Here is a 13828-nt window from a genome sequence, read left to right as displayed (position 1 = left end):
TCTATGCCTGGGCACTTGCTGCAGCCCAGCCAGGCTTCTCTGAGTCCCCTGCTGGCCCTGGAACAAAGAGCTTCAGTCAGTAGGGCCACACGGCGCTGTCCAGGGTGCTGCTGACAGATACATAATTTCCCAGTCTTACTCAGTCTCTGCACACCTGCTCTGCTTAACTAGACAGATCTAGAGGAAGCTAGAGGCTGGTAAATCTGTTTGCCTTACAAGGCGTGGCTGACAAAGTCGTTGTATCTGCTGTATGTGCAACAACACATAGAGCAGGTTGTGTTTCATGATGCAGCTGTTTGAATGCAAAGCTGCTATCAAACACACTAAAATACCCTGATTACTGAAAGTAAACTGATCACTTGGCTTCATTATTACCACTGCTCCTCTCTAGCAGTAAGCCACCATCCCATGTGAGAGAACTGCCTCAGGTTTCCATGTTGATACGGCATATGCAAATATTATTTTATAGAATTATTTTCTGCATACAGCTCTGTAAAGTTCAGAGTTCAGTCAGCTAGGATAGTTAATGATTTTAGGTGAAAACCTATGAACAAGAAATGTATATCAGTCACACATCCAGGCTAAGTGTGAATACGTGTATTGATTAGTGTTACCTATCTATGAAATATGAATGCAAAAGTGTGGCATATATTTTTTTCCATCTCCAAATATCACTTGTCAACTTGCTTTCTCATCTATTCTTGGTTTCAAAACAAAGCTTGGCGTTGTCAGCCTCTGTCTTTGAACAGTGAACGTCTGTCTATTAATGAGTGCTTGTCAACAGTTAAAGAGGCAATAGCAGCTGATGAATGCAGCCTCAGGATTACTGCCTCTCCTTGGGACAGGAGGGAAATTACAATCTGTATCAAGCACTGGAGAGGAACAGGGGATTCTTTAATTAAAACAAAGCTAGCCTAATGGTGTGTAAAATGGCATGTAATCTACACACAATAGCCAGGGTGTTTTCAATTATTAAGGATACTGGAATTTAAATGTGAATGTGGGTGGAGACCACAGAGCCTCCAGAGTCAGCCATGTGAGAAGTTGTTCACGGCCAGACTTGTCAGCATTACAGGCACTGGGTTGGTGTTCTGGTCAGTGGGAAGGGCTGCTCAGTCTATCAGGAGTCTGCCAGACAGGCTTCAATGCTCTAATGACACTCCACTCCCTCCTTAATGCTACAGAGGGATCTGTCACTGACCTGCAGCCTTGCAACATAACACAGACAAATGATGCTGTTTACTAGTCTGCTCTTTCAACAAGCAGAATGTTGCATGATCCTGAAATGCTATATTTACCTTAACCCTGCTCTTTCCTTTTTGATTAAAACAGATTTTAGCTAATAAAAATTATACATTTCCTAATTAAAGATGATATATATAGAAAAATGCAGAGTCTGCTGTATTCAACTTTCTCTGCAATGTTAAAGGTTGCTCTGCCATGCCATGAAGGACCACATAGTTCGGGTTGCCAACGAGGCCGAGTTCATCCTGAACAGACAGCGAGCGGAGGACGTCCACAAACATGCAGAGTTTGAGGTATAAACAGTGCCATCCTTTCTTGCATCTGAAATTAAATGTTAAAGTTGGGTACGGTGTCAAAAGAGAGTATAATCGACAATGAATAGCATGTTCCTGTAGCATGTGCTGTAAAAATATATTATTTTGTTCATCTTCTAATGAACTCTAAGCAAACCCCTTTAGTATATAAATGCCATTCAACTGTGTTCTCAGTAATTATGTATCTCTGCGTCCTCCTGAGGATTAACTGCTCACCCTTACAATTCCTATGAAATAATTTAGTTACTGGTAGCAAAGGGAATGCAAGCAATATTCATTTAGGATTCTGATATGAGCTTTTGCCAACCAACTCAGGCGATAACCTCCTGAGTCTGTATTTAGCCCACCCACATCAAACCACTCCTATTTCAGATGTGAAAGGAAAAGCTAACAAGGTTTAAGTAACTTCTGAATATTAATTTACTTGCAGTAATCAGTATTAGGTTTTATTTTGTTGTTGTCTCTATTGAAAATTGTCTGTATAGAAAATACGAAAAGGAAAGCATGGCCCTTATATTTTTCAGTGCAAGCTAGTCAGCAAAACAGCAAATGGAGCAAATATAAAGAAATCTTGCTGTTTTAAAATGGTTTGGTAATTGTGGAACATCAGAAGACATATATACTGTATGTGTGTAATCACACACACCTGCACACACAAGCACACAAACACACACGTATTTCCACCACCTCTGTTAGCAGCTTGTACATGTGAGGAGTGATGAGTTTCTTATCTGGGAAAAGCAGCCATCCTCAAACAGCTGCTTGATATACAGTTCTTGAGGATCCTTGACCTGCTAGATAAACTGGAAGAGACGGCTAGATATGCAATGTCAGGAGAAGGGGGAAGTGTACCTGGCCCCATCCGTTCTGTCTGCCAACTCCAGACAGCCTACACTTTTCATCTAAGTCTGACGTTACTTTATTACCCACTCTCCAAGATTGAAGATTCAGGACGCAGATAAGACATTTTTACAATTAAGTGTCAGGGCGAGGCGTCATATGCTTTAAAGTGATAAATAACGTTTGATATTTGTCACAGCATCACGTGGTAATGTGAGGTGACAAGCAGAGATTGAGTTATCTGCCTTATGAAGAATATGTTGAAGTATAATATCTGACAGAATTCAAATTTGAAGCAGGAAATTCAATTAACTTCCAGCTTCTGTTAGCAAATTAGATTCTGAATATTAGCAAGAGTTCCCCCAGGGTGGCATAGTAAGACAATCTTGTTTTAGCAGCAAAGATGGAGTCAGATGTGCTCCTCTAGATTACTTTTAGCCACCTGGAACACTTAGTTGCAGAGAGTTGCACTGACTTCTGAAAATTGATTTAAAACCAATATTGCCATTTTTAACATTGTGGCCAATCAATTTTTAAATAGATTATTTTAACATTTAGATATCAAACATTATTTGCACTATTGTATAATTTAGATTTTGTTTGTTTAATTTTTCCAAGTTACAGAGAGCAATGTGTTCTCATGGTACATTTTGTTGTGGAAAATGGCTGCATATTTACATTTTACACCATTCCTATACCAGGGAACAATAACATACTCCTCGATATAATGGCAGTGTAGTGTTGTTAACCTTGACAGCCTATATTCTTTGTGGATCTATTAGAGTATTTTCCCTTCTCCTCTAATAGCACCATCCACGGCTACCTAGCAGGGAGCCTCATCTGTCCGCAGTTAGGGAATGGACTGCCTTCATGTGCTCGCCATGATTTACTACACTCCTCCAAGGGAGCAGAAATATATCTCTCAGCTGTCCACTAATATCTTTATGCACTCAAGTGTGTTGAATGAAGCCATAACATTCTTCAGTGTGACAAATGCTCCATTAGAGGGTATATATTATTCTGGCTTTATTCAAGTAAAACATTTTCTGATGCTATTAGTACAATGTCAGACATCACTTTTGGCAGAGGATACTGTACTGAAAGCCATACATATACAATGAGGTTCACACTATGTTTTTCTTTTTTCCTTTTTTCAATCTCAAATTAGTCCAACTGTGCCCAATATGCTGCTGACAGAAAAGAAGAAGAGAAGATGTGTGACCACCTGATCAGTGCTGCTAAACACAGAGACCATGTGACGGCCAACCAGTTAAAGCAGAAAATCGTCAACATCCTCACCAACAAGCATGGTGCCTGGGGGACACTGGCCCAGAGGTAAGCCCTCACACTTGAACAAGTTCACCTTCAGACTAACATGGGCCATGTTAAGCCTTTAACATGAACCATAGCTACCCAACGTAATGTCCAACCTAGAGGACAAAAGTTACCTGTTCACAAAACTCTGCAGTGATGGGATTGGACCACCAGTTAATGTCATTTTCCCAGGATCCGATAGGGTCAGCGATCGGGTCAGCAAACGCAATTACAGTGTGGAGTGGCTTAATCCCCTGGGGACAGCTGATTGGCCAGTCGTCCGACAGACCGGGATAGAAGAAGGAGAAGAAGGGGGATGGGGTGTTTCTGCAGTGTTGTCCAGGCATTCATTGACCCTCTCAGTAACACAGCCCAGCACCTGGTGGTAGTTGCAGACTTCCCCATGGGCCCTGTTAAAATAACCGCCGGCTCTCTGCTCTGCCTCCCACCTCTCGCCTGCATCCAAATGTTCCCACAGATACAGAGTGGAGTGGCAGGATCAAGAGCCAGTTATATTAAACAAACAGAGGTTACAACATACTGTTTGTGAGAATTTGAACATTTATCTTTTGTTGTAGATAACAGCATATGCAATTGTTATAAAGACAGAACTGTGGAGCTTCAGTTGCTGCTTGCAGGTGAAGCTGTAGTGGGCTTAATTTAGACTCCTTACTGTCTGTAAAAACAATCTCACTGGATGCATATCAGCTGAAGTAATGTACAGTAAAAGAATAAAATGCTCACCCAAACATTAATCCAGATACTTTTGATAATTGTGCTGTGAGCTGCATTCTGCAAGACCTGGCACTTTTACACAACCCCCCACTACTGATTTGCCAAAACAAATTTTGCCTCTTTGCTGAAACAGTAGCTTTGGTTTTGTTATTACATTTTGAAAATACAATGCAGATGTTCAACCATGTTCACTGAAATTGGGTTTGTTTCATATCTTAAACCACGGTTACCGTTGTCAAGAAAAACATTCTAGCTGATATAATTACTTTTTACGGCTATATTTTATGTCTTTGACTTGCAGTAAAGTTCAAAGACTTTCCACCCAAAACAGCAGATGTCATGAGCAGCTACATTTGGTTTCTTTTTTCATGGATTCATGGAAGATTATGCACAGTGGCTTGTGTCCATTTACTATGTTAAATTGAAATGTATGTATATTGACATTATTCACTGTGTCATTTTCTGTTTCTGTTTTTAAGTTTCTTGGAGGTCATTAATTTGTTGCAATTAATTTCAGAACTACTAGAGAAACTGAACATGTACAAAATTATGTTTGTATTACAGATATTTGACTGAAAAGGTTACAGTATTCAAGTACAGATTTTCATACATTTGACTGAATCTCAGCTGAAGTACCCATGACAAAATCTATTGGATTGCATTCTGGGCTCTTGTTCAAATATTTATGGAGCCCCTCTCAGAGGCATAGCATTTGCATTGAAACAAAAGGTTATTGAGCGTGGGTGCATTGTAAATGATACTGCAAAACTTCCAACAAATTCAAATTTAATGGTAACCTGCTGGTGAAGAAAAATGATGCAATATGCTCAGAAGCTCAAGGCAGTGTTGCAGTTCAGCAGCTTAGTCTTATTCAATGCTACATTAACTTTCCCATTTATGCTGCTCTTGTAAAATATAAAGCCCTCAAGCATTTTGAGGTGGCTGTCTGTTATGTCTGTGTGTGTGTGTGTGTGTGTGTGTGTGTGTGCGTGAAAGAGAGAGAGAGAGAGATGTTTGTTTTCACCCTCATGCACAGAAATTGCTTTGCCTTTTACTCCTAAGTTTTGCCCGGAGACATGCCAAAGGACATTCATCCTTTGTGTAGAATATATTATAAACAAAATTATTCTAAGGCAGGCGGAAGACAGAAATTAGGATAATTTATATGTTTATATTATTTCTTTTACCACTGTGTGTGTGTGTTCATCTGTGCTCATTAGATTGATATAACCACCTGCCCTGATACTAGAGGCATCCGTTTTTGTTGTGTGAATTACAGACTTCTGCAAATGATCTGCATTTTGAAAGGCCTCGCCATTTTGAGCTGTTCTCTTTGTGGCAAACAGTGCAAGAAACTGTGTTGCAGTGCATATGACAACAGCCAACAACAAGGAAATAATCTGTTCAAGGCTTGAAAACAGCTGCTCTGCAGTCATGTGATCTGAGTGAAGAATAAGCAGATCAGACCCTATGGTGCCCTGTTAGATCATACTATATGCTTGCTTGATGATGAATGTCCCCCTGTATAGAGCCAGCATAGGAAAATCAATACTCTTCAAATTGAAACAGTATAGGGTTGTATTGATCTGCCGTGCTAAATCAAAATGAGGAGGCTTTGATACATCTCTCCAAGACAGCTCCCTACCCAGTAATGACACACTATCAATTTTAGCTTTACACTGATAAATCAAGTTGAAAATTGGATGTCAGAGTTTTTTCCAGGGAGAGAGTGATTTTCTCTGCCCTCTGGTCCCCTCTGCTGTTGACCTCTGAACTCTGCCAGTGGATTATAAAGTTCAGGCTCGTCTAAAGTGAAAGTAGATGTCAAGGCGAGGCTGATGAATTAATTGAAGAATAACGTCCACCACTTTTGCAGCATAGGACTACCTTACTGTGACGATACCATAAAGTCTCTCTCATTCTGCAGCTGAAGAGTAAATTAAACAGCAGCTGTTTGTTAGAATTACACAGTGACAGGTTTACATGCCAAGTGCATTTTTTTGGATTATTAAAATGTAAAGGCATCACAGAAACATGTTATTGACGTGATATAACCTTACACAGACACCCAGACACACGTACATACTACTGACACTTAAACTTAAATGTTCACAATCTGAGCTTCAGTGAACCTCTCGTGTCATTCTCTACCATTCATTCGCCAGAACACCTCAGATACTAATTGTTTCGACACAACCGCCCTAACAGAAATGTAAAAGGGGCTGAAGGAGACAAACCTCCCTTTGTTCCCATGCCGGCGTCTGTGTTCACATCAGCAGCATCAGTGACAGCTGACGGAGGAGCCTCCGCTGGCCCCCACAGCAGACCTTAACCTTACCTGACTAGTCTATTGATTGTCAACATTTCTTCTGTATAATTACTTTTTTGTAGCGGAGGAGAGAAAGGAAAATGGCGGCATATATTGATCTGTGGCAAGGCAGTGAAACAGCCGTTTCCCTTGACTAACTTGAGTTTCATCTCTCACACTTGATGAATGGTAACAATCTGCCCGTGGATAATAACTTTGTGATGGAATGAACCTTTTTACTCACGATGTACCCGGACTATTTGGTCTCGCCTGAAAGTGTTATCAATTCTAATAGGAGTCTACTAGCACAACAGGGAGCACCTTTAGAGGGCCTTACAGCCTCAGAGGGTTCGAGGTCTGATGACCCCTCTGGGGCAGAAAAGAAAGGCCAAGGTCTCTGGTTGAGCCTGACAGTATAAACAAAAATCAGCCTGACAATTAAATATATATATCTACATATATATTATTATTATTCTTAATTACAGAGTAGCAAAATGTGTATCTTCTTCTTCGCATTCTGTGTAAAAAAGGGTTTTTAGGTATTTTTTTGCTATGGATTGCATGCAGAGGTTTCTCCACCAACGCTTTTCTTTGGTCTGAACCAGTCCTCTGTATACCATCTTTCATTTTTCAGTCCACTGTCTAGAGAGGGTTTCAAAAAATGCAGCTCCTTTTTAAAACAGCTTGCAAGTGATATGTTTTTTATTCTTTATTTAATGAGATCTTATTCAAACATGATGCTCCTTTGTTCTTGCAAGCTGATATTCTCTCTACTTGCATTTGTTCTTGACCTACACCAGGCTCTATTCCCTACGGGAACTCTTAACCTTGCACACTGCTAATTATCTCTGGAAAGAGGCCCATTCACACAATCATCAATTTCATTGGGTGTTGAAATTGAGCTGGGCATCGCCTGACTGTGCCCCATTTCCGATGAAAGATGGGGATCCACAAAGCTGGCGATCCAGGGGAGTTCACCCACAGTACAGTATGGCTCCTCATCCCTCGTCTGATCGCGTACGTCTGTCTTCATTACACCAGATGACCTGGAGTTAATCTTGTTGCTGCTGTGTTGTTTCCCTTTCGTCTTTGTCCAATACCCATTCCTTTATGTGTCTATTCTCTATCTCTCAATCTACAAAACAAAAGTCATATCCAATAACTATCAGTGCTTGGATCTAAGCTTGGTATCCTCACGCCTGAAACAGTGTTGAGGGTAGTAATGTTAAGAAATGGGGAAATTAAAGAGATGAAAGTCCTGTGTACCATTTGCAGCCCGCAGTGATAATCTGATCATGATGTTGACCATTCAGTCACTTAACACTTGACATTCAATAGACACATGATCAAACTCGATGTGTTTTTATAGAGGAAATGACTGTGATTTTTTTTTCTTAGTTTATAGGTTACTTTGAAAGCAGTGGGCTGAGAAATGCTCATCACCATATGGTTTCCATCACCACTTTTTGATGCACAGTGTCTTTTTTGCTGTTTTTTTCTTAAATCTAGCAGCAGTATGTTGAGGAATGGGGGATAGAAAATGCTTACCAATGAGAATGCACTGGTTGACAGACAATGTTTTAGCATTTCCTTGCTTTGGTTTCTAGTGTCTGCTGGCTGCCTGATGGTTTTCATGTGTGTAATCCCTATCATTACAGATCCGCATATGTGGTTGTCATTTTAATGGCATCAAAGGACCGGTTCAATTAAGGAACGTTATTTGGTCAAGTGAGAGGTTGTTTCTTCCATTTCTGGACTGAATATGAATTTCCTCAATGACTGTTTGGGCAGGTATATGTTAAAAGTTAAAATGATTTTATATTTTTTGTCACTACTTTTCTAACATTTGCATCTCAAACTAATTCTTCATGGACTTTGTAACTCGTACTCAGAGCCTTTTAGGACAACTGAAAACGAAAGAATAGACCACTTGTCCTCAGAGTTACACTAAAAAGTGTGTGTTCAGTGTCCCTGTGTGTGTGTGTGTGTGTGTGTGTGTGTGTGTGTGTGTGTGTGTGTGTGTGTGTGTGTGTGTGTGTGTGATAGAAACCAGTCACTGCGCCTTTGAATAGAATTGTCACTGATTACTGGCATTTATTATAATTACCCCTTACTCATGTCACCAATGGAAGCTTTTAAAAGGAGTATAATGGTGTTTTATTGAATCAGCATGTCCCTGTCCTTCCTCCCGACCGCCTCACACAAATCTCCTCTGAGCATAAATAGAATAAAAAGGAAATCTTTAACCATGAGATCCTCATCTGTCCGCCTCCTGCCCTGTACATGTTTTAGTGAGCCATTCAGGTTTAAGTGACTTTAGAAACATGAAGGTAATTATTGCTTTTGACAAAAGATCAGTGTAATTGCTTTTATTTCAATGATTTTATCTTAATTGCATGGGATTTTATTTGCAAATATGATGCTACAAGGCAATTGTGTGAATTTGAGTGAGTATAGAGCACTCTGTAACGTACTATATTGTTTCAGTTCAGGCGTAAACAAGCACCTTTAACCTGGTAACAGCACAGGTTTTTTTCTTGCACTGGCTCAAGTTTACCCTTTTACTCCGGCATCAATAATCAGACAAAATATTAGAAAGCAAAATAGGGTCTGCTGCCCCAATATAACAGTAGCACTAAGAATATATCAGCCTCTAATCCAATATGAGCCCTTGTCAGCTGTCAAAAGTATCTCTCTTTTCTAGAATGATAGTTTCCTATAAAACTGTTATCAATCCTTTTATGTTTATTTTCTCCCGGTCTTATTTTGAATTATGCCTGTCAGCTTTCCATATTCCTTTTTACAAACAAAAGACATTCCCTGTAGACTGGGGTGTTTAGATCTGGCTACTCAAAAAAACACAACACTGTCTCCTTAAGGAAAGGTGTGCATCAACTACCTATTTGTGAGAATAGACAATAGTCCTCTTACACATTTATCCTACTGCACTTTGCAAGTCTGAAAGCATCCATAAATAATGGTGCTCCTGTTTCCTGTAGGTTATCAGTGCTGGAAAATTAGCTTTTAAAATGCGGTTTGAAATCCATTTAGGTGATTGATGGGTGACGGGACTAATAAATTTTGCCAGTTTCTAGGAGGCCGGCTCACAGCCATTCTTTATGGTTGTCATGAAGCCAGACACATTTGATGTGGAAAATAAGGAGGTCTCGAGCCAACTCTTCTTAATAAAGAATGCTATTGGACGGACAATTTGTTGTTATACAGACAATACAGGCAACTAGCTTTCTGGTAATGATTCTGAAACCGGAATTGTGTTTTATCTGCAGTCTTGGAAAACTTAGGGATCATACTCGATTGTTAGCTTTTGCACACACAAAAATGTGTGCTTGCCAGGTACAACTTTACTACATGGTTTTGAGTCCCATAACAGTGAGGATGAACTTCTTGCTTATTCCTTATTTCCCAGCATGCTTTTAAGACATGGGTGTGCTGTTGGGTGGCTCAGTGCCACCTCAGAAATCCCTTGTGTGAGAGTTCAGGAGCTCCCAGCTGTAGATCTCCATCAGGAGTGCAATCCTCCTGAGCCCTTTCTGGACCACCCTCAGAGAGGAGGTTCCTTCAGCACAGCACTTTGGCACAGTCTAAATCCGGTCTAGCAGTGACCACATGGTCTAAAATATCAGCAGCCCTACTCACACAGCAGAATACCACATTCAAACTGAAACCATGTGCACAGGACAGAACAAGAGGAGGACACATCGAAATATTGGCATCCAAATCATTAATCAGTCATTTTAACTTGAGGGTTTAGTTTGTTGTCCTTTTGATTGCTGTTAAAGACAAAGACATATTTTTGCTTAAACTAAAGTTGTACTCAGATGAGCGTCCTTAGACCAAATAAAATGCATCAAATGCAGTTAATACTAAGGAAATGTATCCCCCACTGGCATCTGCTGTCTATTTGCACTAAGAATTAGGGGGCATAATCTTCAGCAGTAATCGCCCAGTTGCCTACAGTGGATTTACATTTTTCACACTGTGTAATCTTGCATTTACAATATCATTTACGTGGGTTTCTCCTTTCAACCCACTGACATCTCTCTTTTCTTCGGTTAAGCTTTGAGGGAGATTGACAGGGGACAAGCTCAAGGCGTTCAGTCTTGCTTTGCATACGGCGGCTCATGATATTTTGTGCATACAGTGAGCGCACACTTGCACGTGCACACACACACACACACACACACTCAATTTTGATTGATACTTAACTGAAACTGAGCTCTTGTTGCTGTCAGAGCCCAGCTAAGTCTCCTGAGCCTCTTGATTTCTGACATTTGTAGATATTATATTCATGGAGCAAGCAGGCTGTATTTTGTGATGTGATCCCCTGTAACACTTTAATCTGTTTAGACTGCTTCAATACTGTGGCAGGGAAGGGAGCAGAAACCATACAATGCAATAGACGACTGCCTGCCAAGGTCTTACTGTATCCTCCACGCACTGAAAAATCTCTACTTGGATTTCGACACACAGTACCAGATCCAAGGTTTTATTTGGAGCTTTAGGTGGCTATTTGTAGTATTTTACTTTTTATAATATGGAGCTAAAGACAACATTTTAGATAAGAGCATAAAGAGTACATCATGTACTTCATGTTTGTGTAATAAAAAGCAATAAAACTGTCTATATAAGTTAAACTCTGTGGGTGTTAGAATGTTCTCTCCTATCCACATATACTGTAGCTGTTCAAGTTCAACTAAAAGAAATAGAGTGATGCCATATTTCTTCACATTTCACTGAAAATGAAATGAAGATGAACCTCATGCCAGGCTGATGTAATCACATCTTACCTTACTGTCAACTGCACACCAATTATTTGAATCATCACTCTTTTTTATGTATTGCTCTTCCCTGTTAAGGGTAAATTAAAGCAATACTTTTTTTGCTGCATTTCCCTCTAAAGGAAGCATGAAGGCTTTGAAATAGCTCCAGCTAGTGCACAGTTGGAACAAGCAGCACTTAGTAACCTAATGCTAGTCCCGGTGCTTAATGGTTTGCATTAGCTGCAAGCAATAAAATTATCCCAGGTCCTCACTAATGTTGGAATAATCATTTACAAAGATGGTTACCACATGCTGGAACTGTTTCTTCTTTTTCTCCTTTTTTTTACGACCCTAATTCGCTGTTATTAATAATGAATAAAAATGCAATTTTCTGTCGGGTTGCTCCAGGGCTCTGGGAATCATTTCAATGAATATTTCAGCACATTATTTTAATCATGGCTCCACATATGCAGGGAGGGGGCTTGTTTTATAGGCTCATGCCTCAACCGCCCCAAGACCCCGATCATTAAACCCCACGCTGTCTGCGTTGAGGTTCCTACCTTTGATTTACAAGACTTGTTAAAAAACATTGTAAAGAAGGAGGCAAGCTGTGCCATTTATACTTGTAATTTGATGCTGTATTTGTTAATGGGAGTGCCTGTGATTTATGTGTGCAGTGGCTGCTGCTGCTCCCTGCTGTTCTGATACCATACACTTTAGCAGAGCTAACATTAGTGGGCCTCTGCAGAGCATGCCACTAGTCAGCCCAATAAATCTACTATCTGTGGCCTGATTTTTCTCCTCAAGATGTTTTCTGCTGATAAGGAAGTGGCTGTTATAATCAGACCATCACTGAGGGGTGTGTGCTCTATCTAACCTAACTGTCTTCCTGTCTCTCTCTCATAGTCAGCTGCACGACTTCTGGCGTCTGGACTACTGGGAAGATGACCTGCGGAGGAGGAGGAGATTTGTCAGAAACCCATTTGGCTCCACCCACTTAGATGTCACATGCAAGTCCCTGCAGGAGTATGGTGAGTTTACCATTTCTTTGTGGAATCAGAGAATTTTTTAAAAACCCGTCAGAATTACGGAGCTGAAATTCAAGGACATCATTACCCCATGTTAAATGTGGAATATCAATGTTGTCATTAAAACATTATAGAAAACGTATTAAAAGGGCACTAAAGTTAGTCCAGGCTTGTCCATATAGTTTAGCATATTGCTTAGGAGAAGTTAAGTGTCATTTTTATAGGTAACGTATTTATGAGTCTTGTGAATTGAACATGACACATCCATTTTATTGCACTTTTTTATTTCCATCACAACACATACTCAAGAACAAATTGGATCTCTCCCTTTATTGTTTCTTCTCTTTGCCTGAAACTTTTTTTTATTGACCCAGGCAGTCCTGTAGTGTTGCCTACCGCCTTGTGTCAATTTTGCCGTATGTCATGCAACACCGACTTTTAAAAGAGAGCAGCTCAGTACTATTAAACACCCTTGGCCCTTCTCTCCCGCCTGTAATTGAATAGCAGAGCAAATGTATTAATGGCACAAGGTTGAATGTATTGATTCTGAAATTAATGGAGTAAGCGCCTTCTTTATTTTATAGAAAATAGAAAACAGGCAAGGCATTATGTTCAGGGTAGCCTTTTAAAACTTAAAAGACTTTAAGACTTACAGCAACACATGCATAATGGTCACGATGTTCACTGACCTCTGGCTATCTCAGTGTTGAGCTACTGAAGCCGTGTGTTGACTGGGTTCAGGATGTCATCTGGCTGCTCTATGAAGATCATTGCAGGTCTGTAGATAAACCCATGCCAGCTGCTTCCTGGGCTGCAGGTGGTCCATACAGTATATGAGACACACATGCAATAATTGCACCGTCTGCTTAAGAGATTGTGATGGTTCCATTAGCCATAAGCTAATTTTGTGCACTTTTGGTGATGTGATACTGTGTTTTGGAGGACTGAAATAAACAAATGTTACAACTTAAGCACTTTTAACCTGCTTAAAAATATCATATAAATCTTAAAAAAAGACATTTACAAACTTCAGTATCATTAACATCATCACGTTGTTTATTTAGCTGTTTATTTATTTACTTTTAATTATTTTATTTTATTATTGTTATTGTGTCACTTAAAGACAGAAATAAAGATAATTTCAGTTTAATTAAATAAAAAATTCCATAAATGCATTATTTCTGGTGGAACTGGTGGAGGTATGTGGTGAAGATGTATTAAGCTATGTTGTGGAGAAACTATGAGTGTCCTTCACATCATCTA

The 13828-nt window shown here is 39.9% G+C and overlaps 1 protein-coding gene across 4 annotated transcripts in view; it reads left to right on the top strand.

The window, feature by feature from the left end:
* The window catches only part of nbeab (neurobeachin b), a 188961-nt gene that overhangs the window by 107322 nt on the left and 67811 nt on the right, over positions 1 to 13828 (top strand). For all 4 annotated transcript variants that reach the window (XM_070906391.1, XM_070906390.1, XM_070906393.1 and 1 more), the window contains 3 exons: positions 1430 to 1538; positions 3568 to 3734; positions 12444 to 12568. In XM_070906391.1, the coding sequence (XP_070762492.1) occupies positions 1430 to 1538; positions 3568 to 3734; positions 12444 to 12568 (401 nt within the window). The remainder of the gene's footprint in view (positions 1 to 1429; positions 1539 to 3567; positions 3735 to 12443; positions 12569 to 13828) is intronic.

This window comes from Enoplosus armatus, chromosome 5 (assembly GCF_043641665.1).
Source record: "Enoplosus armatus isolate fEnoArm2 chromosome 5, fEnoArm2.hap1, whole genome shotgun sequence".
NCBI lineage: Eukaryota > Metazoa > Chordata > Actinopteri > Centrarchiformes > Enoplosidae > Enoplosus > Enoplosus armatus.
Note: the sequence above shows the minus strand (reverse complement) of the source record. Positions and strands in the feature narration are given on the sequence as shown.